This window comes from Oncorhynchus mykiss, chromosome 20 (assembly GCF_057628025.1).
Source record: "Oncorhynchus mykiss isolate SJ-2025 chromosome 20, ASM5762802v1, whole genome shotgun sequence".
NCBI classification, from domain to species: Eukaryota; Metazoa; Chordata; class Actinopteri; order Salmoniformes; family Salmonidae; genus Oncorhynchus; species Oncorhynchus mykiss.
The window spans coordinates 23,305,146-23,320,496 of NC_143041.1; the positions used below are offsets into that span (position 1 = coordinate 23,305,146).

Consider the following 15,351-nt stretch of genomic DNA (forward strand, 5'->3'; position numbering starts at 1 on the left):
AGGGATATACATTTTATAATAAATTATACATCTAATTTATTTATTTGTTGTCCTATCATTCTGGAATGGTCCCCAACCCTATACCCTAGACACCCACCTGAGCGACCCAGACACTAAAGAGAAGTCCTTATCGGTTTTATGGGCCTGCTGTAAGTTGCATATAGTTTATGTAGCCAAAACAGAAAGTTAAATGTGGTCAGAGACCTACTAGAGCAGCACAGCCCCTTTAAGATGCTGAGCCTGCCTGGCAGTGTTGGTCCTACAAAGCCAAATCCCTCTGATGGGAGAGCATAATATACAACGAAAATCTAAAAGCATTGACAACCTTGAATTCTGGTGGGGTATCCCCACCCAGGTAGTGGCAGTGCTGGCAACACCGGCTCCAGTAACCCATTGGGAGGGGGTCACACTCGGACATTTAGAGAGGCACAAAATAATCAAAGGTCTGACTGCACAGAGATTTTTGCGAAAATGGTCACAATGGGGGACCAGCATGTATGTGTTTCAGGTGAAGGTGGGTGGATCTGATTTTTGCACATTTTTGCTCAATCTTGCATGCTTTCTCGAACAGCTGTCCCTGTATATGCATTCATAAATCATGTCCTTTCTTGAGTTGGGCTCTTGGATGTAACATCCGTTGAGCATCTGATCTTAGGGTTGATTGTGAGGGAAAGGGGTTATGTGTGTGTGTGTGTGTGTAGGTGTGTGTGTGTGTGTGTGTGTGTGTGTGTGTGTCCCACATCTGTTGCAAGAGGGTAAGGATGTTAGGGACAATATAAGATGAATAACAATACTTGTTTGCTAAATAATAATTGCTTAACAAAAATGGCGACATTATTACACATATTAATTGTTAATGATGGAAATTAAGACATGCAAGATTTTTGAATATATATATCATTTTCATCGCTATATATAAAGCAAATTGAGGTGAGAGCATTGGAAATACTTATAGCAGTTGATCTGCTTCTGTTCTGTGGGTGGCACTCTGTGCTCTTTTTGAAGGATGGGTCCTGGCCTCTCGGGGGGCCTATGGATCCGGGGGGACGGGTGTGGTCTGCCGGTCACTAGGATGACAACCCAACTTGGGATGGGGCGGGCTTTAGTGTGTGGAATAGTGGAGAACAATTGGAGGGTTACTTAGTAGCAATGCAAATATCATGGTACATGGACACGCCTACTCATTAAAGGGATTTTCTTTATTTTTATATTTTCTACATTGTAGATGTATTTGTGTAGAAATCCAAACTATGAAATAACACATATGGAATCATGTATTAACCAAAAAAGTTTTAAACAAATCAAAATATATTTTATGTTTGAGATTCTTTGACTTGATGACAGCTTTGCACACAAAAAGTCCTGCAGGCTCTTGTTTAATCTTATCTTGATTATTGTCCAGTCATATGTTCAACTGCTGCAAAGAAAGACCTAGTTAAACTGCAGCTCGCTGAGAACGGAGCGGCATGTTTTGCTCTTCATTGCAATCAGAGGGCTAATATTAATACTATGCATGCTCCGTGTTTTGTTTTCCCGCATGACTGGTGTTTTGTGTGTACTATTTAATGAAGCTGTCAGTTGAGGACTTGTGAGGCATGTGTTTATCAAACTAGACACTCTAATGTACTTGTCCTCTTGCTCAGTTGTGCACCGGGGCCTCCCACTCCTCTTTCTATTCTGGTTAGAGCAAGTTTGCACTGTTCTGTAAAGGGAGTAGAACACATCTTCAGTTTCTTGGCAATTTCTCACATGGTATAGCTTTCATTTCTCAGAACAATAATAGACTGACAAGTTTCAGAAGGAAGTTATTTGTTTCTAGCCATTTTGAGCCTGTACTTGAACCCACAAATGCTGTCGCTCCAGATACTCAACTAGTCTAAAGAAGGCCAGTTGTATTGCTTCTTTAATCAACAGTTTTCAGCTGTGCTAACATAATTGCATAAGGGTTTTCTAATGATCAATTAGCCGTTTAAAATGATAAACTTGGATTAGCTAACACAACGTGCCATTGGAATACAGGAGTGATGGTTGCTGATAATGGGCCTCTGAACCCCTATGTAGATATTCCATGCAAAAGCAGCTGTTTCCAGATACAATAGTAATTTTCAACATTAACAATGTCTACACTGTATTTCTGATCAATTTGATGTTATTTTAATGGACAAAAAATGTGCTTTATTTTCTTTCAAAAACAAGGTAATTTCTAAGTGACCCCAAACTTTTGAACGGTAGTGTATAATATATGCCATTTAGCAAACATTTTTATCCAAAGCGACTTGCAGTCGTATGTGTACATGTATATGTAGCAATTGTCCCAGGAATTAAACCCACTATCCTTTCGTTGCAAGCACCATGCTTTACAAAGTGAGCTACAGAGGATAAGTAAGGAACATTTTAACCCACGTAACTCCAACATATCCCCAAGTTTTCATCATTATTGTAAAGCCCTAGTTATTTTGTTGCTTTGATATTTCAAATGATATGGGATGTATTTACATTTTCCCCTAAGGTCATCCCTGTTACATGAACAGAACTTTCATTGTATAGATGTTTGTTTCTCCCAAAGAAACATAGACCATCTAATAGTCAAATCATAGTGTAAAAGCAGGTTAGCTGGTTCTACTCTTTTTGGCCATTTCCTGTTGTTTTGTGGTTGAAAACTGAGTGTGTCAAGCATACCACGTCAACCCTGTTACCCATAGATAGAAATGTTTTGACAAGTGTAAATGTTTTGTTACGCTTCCATTTAATTGCTCCTCCCTGTTGCACACAACAAGCTTCTATTCCCCCTGTCACAAGGTGAGCTATAGCTAAATTAAGATGACATTTTCAACCTTGTTATGATCAACCCTGTCACTTTTATAGTCATATTTCTTAATATAACCTCTTAAGTTGGGAAAACATGTTTGTTATGAAGTTGAACGTGTGCTCTTTATGACATAGGGTAAAAAGTAGGTGAAATGCACTCTTCATGGAATTACACTGATGTGGAGAGAAGTTGGGGTCAGAGAAGGGAGATAAGCTATTAGTGGGATAGAGGAGTAGTTTTTGGAAAATGCTTTGTGTGTTTGTGTGTGTGTGTGCACGTGCACAATCTTTCATGTGTGTGTTTGGCATGCCAAGTCTCAAATACATTCCCTTTGTTCTGTCAAGTCCTATTTGCGCCCCACAAACGCACACTCTCTCAAGTCCTAACTTCAATCTGTCACTCTTAGCTACCCTCTTCCTCTCGAGTTCATTGACCTCGTTCTTTCTACGTAGCTTCTCAGAGTAACACGTGAAACAAAACTTCTGATAGTTTGACAGCAGGTATTGCTTAACTGAAAGCATTTTGTTCAGCAAATAGTTAGACTTGCTTTAAAACCAGTTAACGATCAGACCCTTTTTTTCAATTTCCTCCTAAAATAACATACCCAAATCTAACTGCCTGTAGCTCAGGACCTGAAGCAAAGATACACATATTCTTGATACCATTTGAAAGGAAACACTTTGAAGTTTGTGGAAATGTGAAATTAATGTTGGAGAATATAACACCTTAGATCTGGTAAAATATCTAATATGTTTGAAATTAAAGAGAAAGGCCAGACACTGATGTAGGATTATCTATGTAATTCAGAGATTGTCCACAAGATGGCAGCAGTGTGTGTGTGCAAAGTTTCAGATTGATCCAGTGAAGAATTACATCACTACAGAATATTTTGTAACAAGTCTGCCAGGAGTTTGCCCAAATGTGCCGAATTTGTCAATTTATACATTTTCAAGTACATAACTATAGAGAACATGCAAGAAAAACTATGTTTACACACTCCCAGGAATGTCATACACGATGGATCATTAGCTTCCCTACAGAAAAGGCACTAACCTTCACACATCTGGATGGCCGCGCGGGGTGGGTGTGGAGCCAGAGACAGGAGTGGGGTCAAATTGTAGAACCCAGTTCCTACATTTGAATATAAAAATGTATTTTATCAAACAAAACTACACTACATTTTATCCCTCAGGATGACAAATCAGAGCAAGATTACTGAATGTAAGTACATTATTTACCTTCAGTGGTAAATGTATCAAACCAGTTGCCATGATACAAGTGTTTTGTTGATGTGCACTATCCTCAAACAATAGCATGGTATTTTTTCACTGTAATAGTTACTGTAAATTGGACACTGCAGTTAGATTAACAATAATTTAAGCTTTCTGCCCATATAAGACATGTCCATGTCCCGGAAAGTTGGCTGTTGTTTACAATGTTATTCCAGTCACATTATCGCATACTGAGCAACAACTGTCCCGGTTTAGGGACACCGATCTGATAGAGGTTTTGTGAGTTGAAACTTTTGTGATGACAGAGGGACAGCATGGTGTATGACATGCTGACATACATAGCCAGTTCTATGTTTTGAAGAAGAAGAATATCGGGAAGCAATGACAAAAGTTATAGAGTCCCTAGTCTCCTTCCCACTGAATCAATGTCAAATTGATTCCTCTGAAGAAAACCAAGCCTTAATTTCCTACAGCTTAATGCTTCCTAAACTGAATCCCCTTGAAGTGTCTTGTCAGAATATATACTGTGCTTTGCTCTGATTGGTTTTATTCAGTGTTCTGACTGCAAGTGTTTCAGCTCCTGTGTTATCATGTATGAGTCAGCGTTCAGGAGAGGAAGTGAGGTGGATGATCCACCTGGCTGATCTTCAATATTCTCAATGAAAACCACATAAATATATCCCCCTATAATACTTAAGGCATCATCCTATATTTACAGTATATTTCTACAGATATAACATTATTACTAAAGAGATTTGTATTGGTTACAGTAGGTCCAACCCCCTCAGTATTTGTAATTTGGTGTGAAAAAAGGCATTGAACATGGGTGAGATAAGGACAAAAGGCAGGAGATGATGGATCTAGAGTGGTCATTCAATTTACTATAAAGAGCATCTTACAAACTGACCTGACTGATCCAGGAGTTGTTGTTGTAGCGACCCCCATGGCATTGGCCCTGACAGAGGGTCTGTGTAACAGCCAATCAGGATAATGTGTCATTCTCAATTACTAGGGCACCTAATCCACTGTTTTAAACTTGTAGAAAGCCAGAAGGGTGGCATTTAGTCATCAGGAAAAGCAGCTTTTCTTTGTTTTCTTTGCCAATTATCTCAATGTTGTAAAGTCTAGATTGGAAAGGTTTAAAGTCTAGATTGGAGGATCAGAAATGCTTGTTTGTACCTCTATGTCTGCAGGAGTGTACAGTATTCTATAGGGATTATGGATTACTTTTCTAGGTTATCTGAGGCTGTTCCCTCTTTATTGTACTACTGCTACTCTCACTCATTCACCTCCTTACTATCTTATTCAGTAATTTCACTACCTCAGTTCTTTACTCTTACACTTAATCCTCCAGTCATCGCTTCACTCATTAACAGACAATAGCTGTTCTCCATGTGTAACACACATGATCAGAAAAGTATGACTTCTCACTACCTACTGTTTGCTTTGTCTCTCTCCATCCCTCCCTCCCTCTTTTACAGGTATGGTGACTAGAGATCTGCTGGAAGCGACCTATGGGCCTGTTGGTCCCATTTGTCCACGATATCCTTATTCTTACTGAGTAGGAAAGAAGATCTCCTCAATATATACTCCTCTCTCTTCTTTATCATTCTCTCTCTTCCTGGCCTCGTGATGTGCAGAGTGTGAGGTCATGTCCCAGTCTGGAAAAGTCATTCATCTGTATGTGGAGGTGAGGTCAGCCCCAGAGCAGGATGGGAAGGGGGGCTTGGGAGGAGGAGTGGAGGGGCTTGGGACTGGGAGTGACTCAGCCTCAGCACAGGATCAGCCAGCGGGGCTTTTGTCCCAGCTAGCCTGCCAGACAAAATGCCAAACTCCTAGCAAAGCTCCAATACACCGCCTGGCCCATAACTTCACCCACACCCAGTCTCCTTCCAGACACAAAGTGAGCTTCCAGCTCCACCAAGGTAATGGCACCCAATCGCCTAGCATCTCCCAGCAACAGAGTTTACCAGCAGCACTGACCCACTCCCCAGCCTTTTCTGGGATTGGGAAGACCACCACCCCACACACACACCCCTCCAAAGGGCAGGGGGTGGGGGGCAATGGCAAACGGTCGGTGGTCACCTTCAGCTACATTGAGAAGGCTAACGTCAAGACAGTGGAGAACCCACAGAACTCAGCCTATCAGAGGAGGTGTGGGGAGGAGCTGTCGTCCCCACCTTCCCACCCCCGGAATAAACTCAGCGACCCCATCTGGTTGGGTAGTCCTGGCTCCTCATGCAGCTCCAGTCCCAAACTAGCGTTTCGTCCCCCAGGGGGTCACCAGCAGCAGCTGACAGGCTCCCCCAGCCTCCGCCACCCTGTCTTGGATCCTGTCGGTATTGCGGCCACCCAGCGTGCCCTGGAGGAGTTTGGGTTTGGTTCCCCCCTGTTCAGGAGTAAGATCATCCATGGGCTCGAGCAGAGTCCCAGGGGCTCCCGCCACAACCAGCAGGCCCGCTGCCTGTCCTGGGCCGGCGGTTCTCCTGTCCAGCGCCACAGCGCCTGCAATAATCTCCACAATAATCACGCTGTGGATGCAGATAGAAACCGGGCTATTTGCGGGCCATTACCCAGGAGCTCAGCCTCCGTCCAGCTTTCGTCCCATGCTAGGCAGGCCACTCTGGGCATGTCTCCTAACTCAAGACCCAGGTCGTGCATGGGGCTCCAGGCCCAGAGCCCACACCACTGGGCAGGTCAGGACAAAGCTTTAGCAGGTAGTCCAGCCACACAGAGACAAGTGCACAAGCCCTGTAACAGTAGTTCCTCCTCTCAAGGGACCATCCTCCAACTTAAAAATAAACTAGGGGAGGGAACTGTACTGAATCAGCTAAGTTGTAGCAAACCCTCCTCCCCAGCTAACAGCCCTGAAGTGGCCCGGAGGCTAGCCGAGGAGGCTACTAAAGTATCCTCTATTTTAGCAGAGGTAAAGAGGAACTCATTGACATTGCACAATGCTTTAGACGAAGTAGAGAGACCCAACTCTGGATGTATGTCTGGAGAAGCTGACAGTTCTGTCTCAAATGTACAACGGCAACATTTGCAGCATCAGACAGTTAAGATGAATATCCCTTTACACGGCCAACACACACCAGCGTCGAACGACATTGACTCTCACCGGGCTGGAAACTTTTTACCATCGTCACGCACACAGGACTCAAACTCTCCAACAACAACCAATCACGGGAAACAGCATGGAAGAGGGCAGGCTCAGAGCTCCATTCTATCAGACACAGTAGTGGGTGTAGGAGGGTCCCCTGCCCTGCCTTCACGCTTCATCCGTCCATCTCTTCCCCCAGCCGAGACCAGCTCCCCTCTGAAAGACCCCAGGCTGCTGAGAGCCCAGCTCAGAGTCACAGAAAGCCCCACACTGCATCGCTGCCAGCCCCCTCAGTACACTAGAGATTTCTGGTCCTTCGAGCCGGACGAGAGAGTCGACTTCTCCTGCTTTGATACGGGGGATAGTGCCGAGCTGGCCCGTAGGCTCTATATACGCCAAAGTGTGGTGGAAGCTCCTGTCAGCTGGAGCCACCTGGTGGAGGAGGAGAGCAGAAACTCCAGTTCCAGCCCCATACACGGACCTGGACCTGGGCAGCAGCCCCTAAGCGTGGCCCAGCAGAAAAGAGCCGAGCATAGGAGGAGGGAGGTTCTGCTGCTGGGCCCTGTGGTGCTGGACTCGCCAAAGGAGGATGAGGGCCTGAATGGGGATGGGGAAGAGGTTCACGGACCAGGGCAACAGCGAGGCCTGCTGAGGGTTGAGGAGCCTCCAGAGGGGGAGCAAATCAGGGTAGCAGGAGCCTCATCACGCAGCTCCAGCGGGGTGACCGGTAGCCTGGGGGAAAGGGACTGTGTGTCCCCAGAGTCCAGTCAGTCCAGCCACCAGAGCAACGAGACAGGGGCTGCCACCTCAGGGATACAGGTGAGACATTATTCTTCAAATATGTTTCATTGAAATATTCATTTTAATATATTGATGTTAACTAAATATATTTTGTATTTTGTTAATTTTACCATGTGTGTGAAGGTAAAAGAGTGCCACCAACCGATAGGCATGCCGGTTTAGATATAGGTGTAACTGTCCCAGCTCCCCGGTTAAAGGACAAAAATGACAGGTAGGAGACAGATGTACGGAACACACGTTTATTACCACACACCAAACAAGGAGGATACGTAGTGATAGTGTATAGTGGTTTTATGGTCATTCACACACTGGACTGCCTAACAGACAGGCAGTCCAGGGTGGAGGCTTGGGTCCAGTGGTGAGTCGTGTTGAGGTGGTGCAGAGTTCTTCTGATCTGTTGTCTATGCACCCCTGTGTCCAACTAAAGAACTGGCAGGAAAAGGGGTCTGTTACCTCAACTAATAGGGCCTGTGATTGGCTGACCAGGTCAGCTGACTGCGTTCCTTGGCAACCTGGTCCCTAACACAGAGGTGTAAAGTGCCCTATGCCACTGAACAATAGGTTCAGAGAATGGTAGCTTCCTTGGCAGTAAAAGGCTACAAAACGTGTCTCTCCAAATCAAATCAAATTGAATTGGTCACACATATTTAGCAGATGTTATTGTGGGTGTAGCGAAATTCTTGTGTTCCTAGCTCCAACAGTGCAGTAGTATCTAACAAGAATACACACAAATCTAAAAGTAAAATAATGGAATTAAGAAATATATAAATATTAGATTTAGCAATGTCGGAGTAGCATTGATTAAAATACAGTAGAATAGAATACAGTATATACATATGAGGAATAGAAGACGACAGAAGAATGCTGTTCATTGACTATAGCTCAGCCAATCACAGGCCCTATTAGTTGAGATAACAGACCCCTTTTCCTGCAGTTCTCAGCATTTAAACATTGTTTAAACATTATTAAAGTGACCAGTGTTCCATTATTAAAGTGGCCAGTGATTCCAAGTCTATGTATATGGGGCAGCAGCCTCTAAGGTGCAGGGTTGTGTAACCGGGTGGAAGCTGGCTAGTGATGGCTATTGAACAGTCTGATGGCCTTGAGATAGAGGCTGTTCTCCAGTCTCTTGGTCCCAGCTTTGATGCACCTGTACTGACCTCACCTTCTGGATGATAGAGTGGTGAACAGGCCGTGGCTCGGGTGGTTGATGTCCTTGATGATCTTTTTGGCCTTTCTGTGACATCAGGTGGGGTAGGTGTCCTGGAGGGCAGGCAGTTTGCCCCCAGTGATGCGTTGGGCAGACCGCATCACCCTCTGAAGAGCCCTGTGGTTGCGGGCAGGGCAGTTGCCATACCAGGTAATACAGCCCGACAGCGTGCTCTCAATTGTGCATTTGTAAAAGTTTGTGAGGGTTTTAGGGGCCAAGCCAAATTTCTTCAGGCTCCTGAGGTTGAAGAAGCGCTGTTGCGCCTTCTTCTGTTGTGTTTTCTTCACCACAATGTCTATGTGGGTGGACCATTTCAGATTGTCAGTGATGTGAATGCAGAGGTACTTGAAGCTTTCCACCTTCTCCACTGCAATCCCATCAATATGGATAGGAGCGTGCTCCCTCTGCTGTTTCCTGAAGTCCATGATCAACTCCTTTGTTATGTTGACGTTGAGTGAGAAGTTATTTTCCTGGCCCCACTCCCCACTCTCTAATGAATAATGAACTTCTTCCCTGTAGGGTGTCTCGTCATTGTTGGTAATCAGGCCTACTACTGTTGTGTCGTCTGCAAACTTAATGATTGAGTTGGAGGCATGCGTGGCCATGCAGTCATGTGTGAACAGGGAGTACAGGAGGGGGCTGAGCACACAGATGGGGCCCCTGAGTACAGGTGCGGCCCCTATGTTGAGGATCAGCAAAGTGGAGGTGTTGTTTCCTACCTTCAACACCTGGGGACGGCCCATCAGGAAGTCCAGGACCCAATTGCACAGGGCGGGGTTCAGATCCAGGGCCCCAAGCTTAATGATGAGCTTGGAGGGTACTATGGTGTTGAATGCTGAGCTATAGTCAATGAACAGTATTCTTCTATTCCTCTTGTCCAGATGGGATAGGGCAGTGTGCAGTGCGATGGTGATTGCATCGTCTGTGGATCTAATGGGGGCAGTAAGCTAATTGAAATGGGTCTAGGGTGCCAGGTAAGATAGAGGTGATATGATCCTTACCTAGGCTCTCAAAGCACTTAACGATGACAGAAGTAAGTGCTAAGAGGCGATAGTCATTTAGTTCAGTTACCTTTGCTTTCTTGGGTACATGAACAATGGTGGACATCTTGAAGCAAGTGGGGACAGCACACTGGGATATGGAGAGATGAACATGCTTACTCACGTCGGCCACGGAGAAGGAGAGCCCACAGTCCTTGGTAGCGGGAAGCTTTAATGGCACTGTTTTATTCTCAAAGCTGGCGAAGAAGGTGTTTAGCTCGTCCAGAAGCAAGACGTGGTATCTGCAACGTGGCTGGTTTTCCCTTTGTAGTCCCTGATTGTCTGTAGACCCTGCCACATAAGTCTCATGTCTGAGCCGTTGAATTGCGATTTTGTCTCTGTACTGACGTTTTGCCTGTTTGATTGCCTTACGGAGGGAATATAGTGGGGCAAAAAAGTATTTAGTCAGTCACCAATTGTGCAAGTTCTCCCACTTAAAAAGATGAGAGAGGCCAGTAATTTTCATCATAGGTACACTTCAACTATGACAGAAAAATAAAAAAAAATTAAAATCACATTGTAGGATTTTTAATGAATTTACTTGCAAATTATGGTGGAAAATAAGTATTTGGTATTTTATCACAATACTTTGTTATATACCCTTTGTTGGCAATGACAGAGGTCAAACGTTTTCTGTAAGTCTTCACAAGGTTTTCACACACTGTTGCTGGTATTTTGGCCCATTCCTCCATGCAGATCTCCTCTAGAGCAGTAATGTTTTGGGGCTGTTGCTGGGCAACACGGACTTTCAACTCCCTCCAAAGATTTTCTATGGGGTTGAGATCTGGAGACTGGCTAGGCCACTCCAGGACCTTGAAATGCTTCTTACGAAGCCACTCCTTCGTTGCCTTGGCGGTGTGTTTGGGATCATTGTCATGCTGAAAGACCCAGCCACGTTTCATCTTCAATGCCCTTTGCTGATGGAAGGAGGTTTTCACTCAAAATCTCACGATACATGGCCCCATTCATTCTTTGCTTTACACGGATCAGTCTTCCTGGTCCCTTTGCAGAAAAACAGCCCCAAAGCATGATGTTTCCACCCCCATGCTTCACAGTAGGTATGGTGTTCTTTGGATGCAATTCAGCATTTTTGTCCTCCAAACACGACGAGTTGAGTTTTTACCAAAAAGTTCTGTTTTGGTTTCATCTGACCATATGACATTCTGTCGGCCACGGAGAAGGAGGGGGGGGGGGGGGTGCACTGTATTATCCTCAAAGCGGGCAAAGAAGGTGTTTAGTTTGTCTGGAAGTGTGACGTCGGTGTCCATGACGTGGCTGGTTTCATTTTGTAGTCCATGATTTCCTGTAGACCCTGCCACATATGTCTCGTGTCTGAGCCGTTGCGACTCCACTTTGTCCCTGTACCGGCATTTCGCTTGTTTGATTGCCTTGCGGAGGGAATAACTACACAGTTTGTATCCGGAAATATTCCCAGTCACCTTGCCATGATTAAATGCAGTGGTTCGCGCTTTCAGTTTTTCGCAAATGCTGCAGTTTTTCGCAAAAAACTGGTTTCCACGGTTTTTGGTTTCGGTAGATTTTAATAGTCACAGTGGGTACAACATCTCCTATAAACTTCCTGATGAACTCAGTCATCGTATCCATGTATTAGTCTATGTTATTCACATATCCCAGTCCTCGTGATCAAAACATTTTGAAGTATGGATTCCGATTGGTCAGACTGTCACGCCTGCTCAGGCTCCTATGCCTCAGCTGGCTCGCTAGGCTCCCACGCTTCTGCCAGGCTGGCTTGTCCGGCGCCCGTGCCTCGGCTGGCACCCGTCATGCTCGACAAGGTGGGACGCTGGGTGGCGCCCCTAGAGGGGGGGTAAATGTCACGCCTGCTCCTGCTCTTTCCCCCTAGTACTCGAGGGCGCCTGGCTGCCCTGCATTACGCATTCCTGCCACCATCATTACGCACACTTGCCTTCCCTCGCCATGCGCATTAGGGATTTATTGGACTCACCTGGACTCAATCACCTGTTTATTACCTCCCCTATATTTGTCAGTTCCCCAGCTGCTGCATTAATTGTCACACATCTGTGTTTTACCCTGACGCTGTTCCTGTCCTGTTCCATGTTTCTTCCTTATTAAATGTTGACTCCCCGTACCTGCTTCTCTACGCCAGTGTCGGTCCTTACAGACTACACCTTAGCACGGGTACTTCCAGTTTGAGTTTCTGCCAATAGGAAGGGAGGAGCAAAATGGAGTCGTGATCAGATTTGCCAAAGGGAGGGTGGGGGAGGGCCTTGTAGGCATTTCGAAAAGTTGAGTAGCAGTGTTCCAATGTTTTTTCAGCGCGAGTACTACAGTCAATGTGTTGGTAGAACTTCGGTAGCATTTTCCTCAAATTTGCTTTGTTAAAATCCCCAGCTACAATAAATGCTCCTCTGGATATGTGGTTTCCAGTTTGCATAAAGTCCAGTGTAGTTCTTTGAGGGCTATCATGGTATCGGCTTGATGGGGAATATACACGGCTGTGACTATAACCGAAGATAATTCTCTTGGGAGGTAATACAGTCGGCATTTGATTGTGAGGTATTCTAGGACGGCTGAACAAAATCACACTAATTACACTATGAGTAGTTAATTATGAAACATACACCCCTGCCTTTCTTCTTCCCGGAGAGTGCTTTATTCCTGTCTGCGCAATGTACTGAGAGCCCAGCTGGCTGTATGGACGGGGACAGTATATCCCAAGAGAGCCATGTTTCCGTGAAACAGAGTATGTTACAATTCCTGATGTCTTTCTGGAAGGAGATCCTCGCCCTGAGCTCGTCTACTTTCTTATCCAGAGACTGAAGATTAGTGAGTAATGTACTCGGAAGCGGTGGATGGTGTGCACGCCTCCTGAGTCAGACTAGAAGTCCAATCCAAATACCTCTTCTCCGCCGGCAGTGTTTTGGAGCAGCCTCTGGAATAAGTTTAATTGCATTGGGAGGTACGAACAACGGATCCAATTCGGGAAGTCGTATTCCTGGTCGTAATGCTGGTGAGTTACTGCCACTCTGATATCCAAAAGTTCTTTCCGGCGGTATGTAATAACACAAAGTATTTTCTGGGCTAATAACGTAAGAAATAACACCCCAAAAAACAATACTGAAAAGTTACTTAGGAGCTAGAATAAGAGCTGCCATATTTGTCTGCGCCATGTCTCCCAGGGCTAGAGAGAGGGTTAAGAAGAGAGGGTTTTTAACAGTGGCTTTTGTATATGTGTACATGTCTGTGTGTATGTCTCTTTGGTTGTTCCAGACGGACAGTGGTTCTGCAGTCCCAGGCCCCTCCCTCCACTCTCAGAGGATAGCTCGTGCCAAGTGGGAGTTCCTATTTGGGACCCCCGCTGAGGAGGATGCCAGCAGGGGGGAGAAAAGTGAGAGCATATTTACCACCCATACTCATTACCCATAGAGAAAGATACAGTATTAGCTATATACAGTATTTATGACTATGTCTATGGCTCTTTAACTGTATAGAATAGACCAGTGGTTTTCAAAGTCAGGTCGCAACCCCTAGTGGGTTTTCAGGGAACTGCAGTGGGGTCACCAAAATAAAATACTAATATTTAGAGTACAGATTATTGTATGGGACAATATACTAACTTTTTTGAGAAAGATAATAGAAACATTTTATTGTGTTGAGTAAATGTATTTTGTTTATTTATTATTTATTATTTTAATTTCGATAAGAGTTGAAAATGCAATGAATTTATGGTTATTTGTTGATGTAAAAATCGGAATGTACCGATTTTAAGGTTGCGTCATTAGATTTGGGGAAGTGTGGGGTCGAGAGAAGTTCTTGGGAAAAAAATGTTGTCCCCGGTGAAAAAGTTTGAATACCACTGGGGTAGACACTTTACTGTACTATGTGATTCAAGTGACATGAAACGTGTTAAAACATGCTCAGAGGTCAGTCTTCAGCAACCTTACAACAACATTAGGATTAGCATGGCAGCACAGTCATTTTCCATTCCTTTTCATCAACTGCTTCTTCTGTTCCATCATGACAGATACCATCGAGGCCTCGACAGCTCCTCCTAGTGGCCAGTCCAGTGAATCCCCCACCCCCACGCCCCCCACCTCCCTCCCCCTCATCTCGGCTAATCATGAGGTGCAGCACGTGGAGGTGGAGCTGGTGACTCCTCACCCAGCTGTGGCGGGGGCGTCGCCCAAGACGGGCATCATCCGGATGACCCTCAAGTACTCGGAGACGGACCTGGATGCCGTGCCCCTGCGCTGTTACCGCGAGACCGACATCGATGAGGTGCTTTTGGCTGAGCAGGAAGACGCCGACTCAGCATTTGGCAGTAACCGTAGCGTGAAAAGCACGTCGGGTACAGACAGCAGCCCCCTCGGTGTCTGTCCCTATGAGAGCACAAGCGCGGAGGAGGAGGAGGTGGAAGGAGAGGAAGAGGAGCTGGAGGAGGAGGAGGAGGAGGTGGTGAGCTGGGCCTCAGTGAGGATGCAAGGGGACATTAAGAGACAGCAGCAGCAGCAGGTGATTAGTCAGCTGCTGAAGAGGTGAGATGAACATAGACACATAGGCACGTAGAAACACACACTCACAAATGCATACACACACGTGCACGCAATCACACACATAATCATACACACGTATATAATGCAGAGACACAAACACATGCTCACACATTTGAAGTTTGATAGTACTCATAGCAGTCTGTAATAAAAATCCTATCTATTTCTAGCATCTGTCCTTGTGAATAGAACAAAGGTGCTTTGAATTAAGATATTAATCAATGTTTCAGTTGGCGTCGTCATTTTTCTCCCACAAGAACACTGGTGAAGCAGGATCTGGCAAGAGCTACAGTAGTATATGAATGTGTGTCTCTTTCCGCTACCTTATGTTGTATGTCTCCTTCTGCTACCTTATACAGTGCCTTGCGAAAGTATTCGGCCCCCTTGAACTTTGCGACCTTTTGCCACATTTCAGGCTTCAAACATAAAGATATGTATTTTTTTGTGAAGAATCAACAACAAGTGGGACACAATCATGAAGTGGAACGACATTTATTGGATATTTCAAAAAAAATTAACAAATCAAAAACTGAAAAATTGGGCGTGCAAAATTATTCAGCCCCTTTACTTTCAGTGCAGCAAACTCTCTCCAGAAGTTCAGTGAGGATCTCTGAATGATCCAATGTT

At 45.0% G+C, this 15,351-nt stretch overlaps 1 protein-coding gene across 2 annotated transcripts in view; it reads left to right on the forward strand.

Moving 5' to 3' along the window:
* LOC110499153 (uncharacterized) overlaps positions 1–15,351 on the forward strand; it is a 114,884-nt gene that overhangs the window by 24,322 nt on the left and 75,211 nt on the right. For both annotated transcript variants that reach the window (XM_090212625.1, XM_021576100.3), the window contains exons 2-4: positions 5,523–7,960; positions 13,445–13,562; positions 14,199–14,709. In XM_090212625.1, coding sequence (XP_090068751.1) covers positions 5,693–7,960; positions 13,445–13,562; positions 14,199–14,709 — 2,897 coding nt within the window. In that variant the 5' untranslated portion in view covers positions 5,523–5,692. The remainder of the gene's footprint in view (positions 1–5,522; positions 7,961–13,444; positions 13,563–14,198; positions 14,710–15,351) is intronic.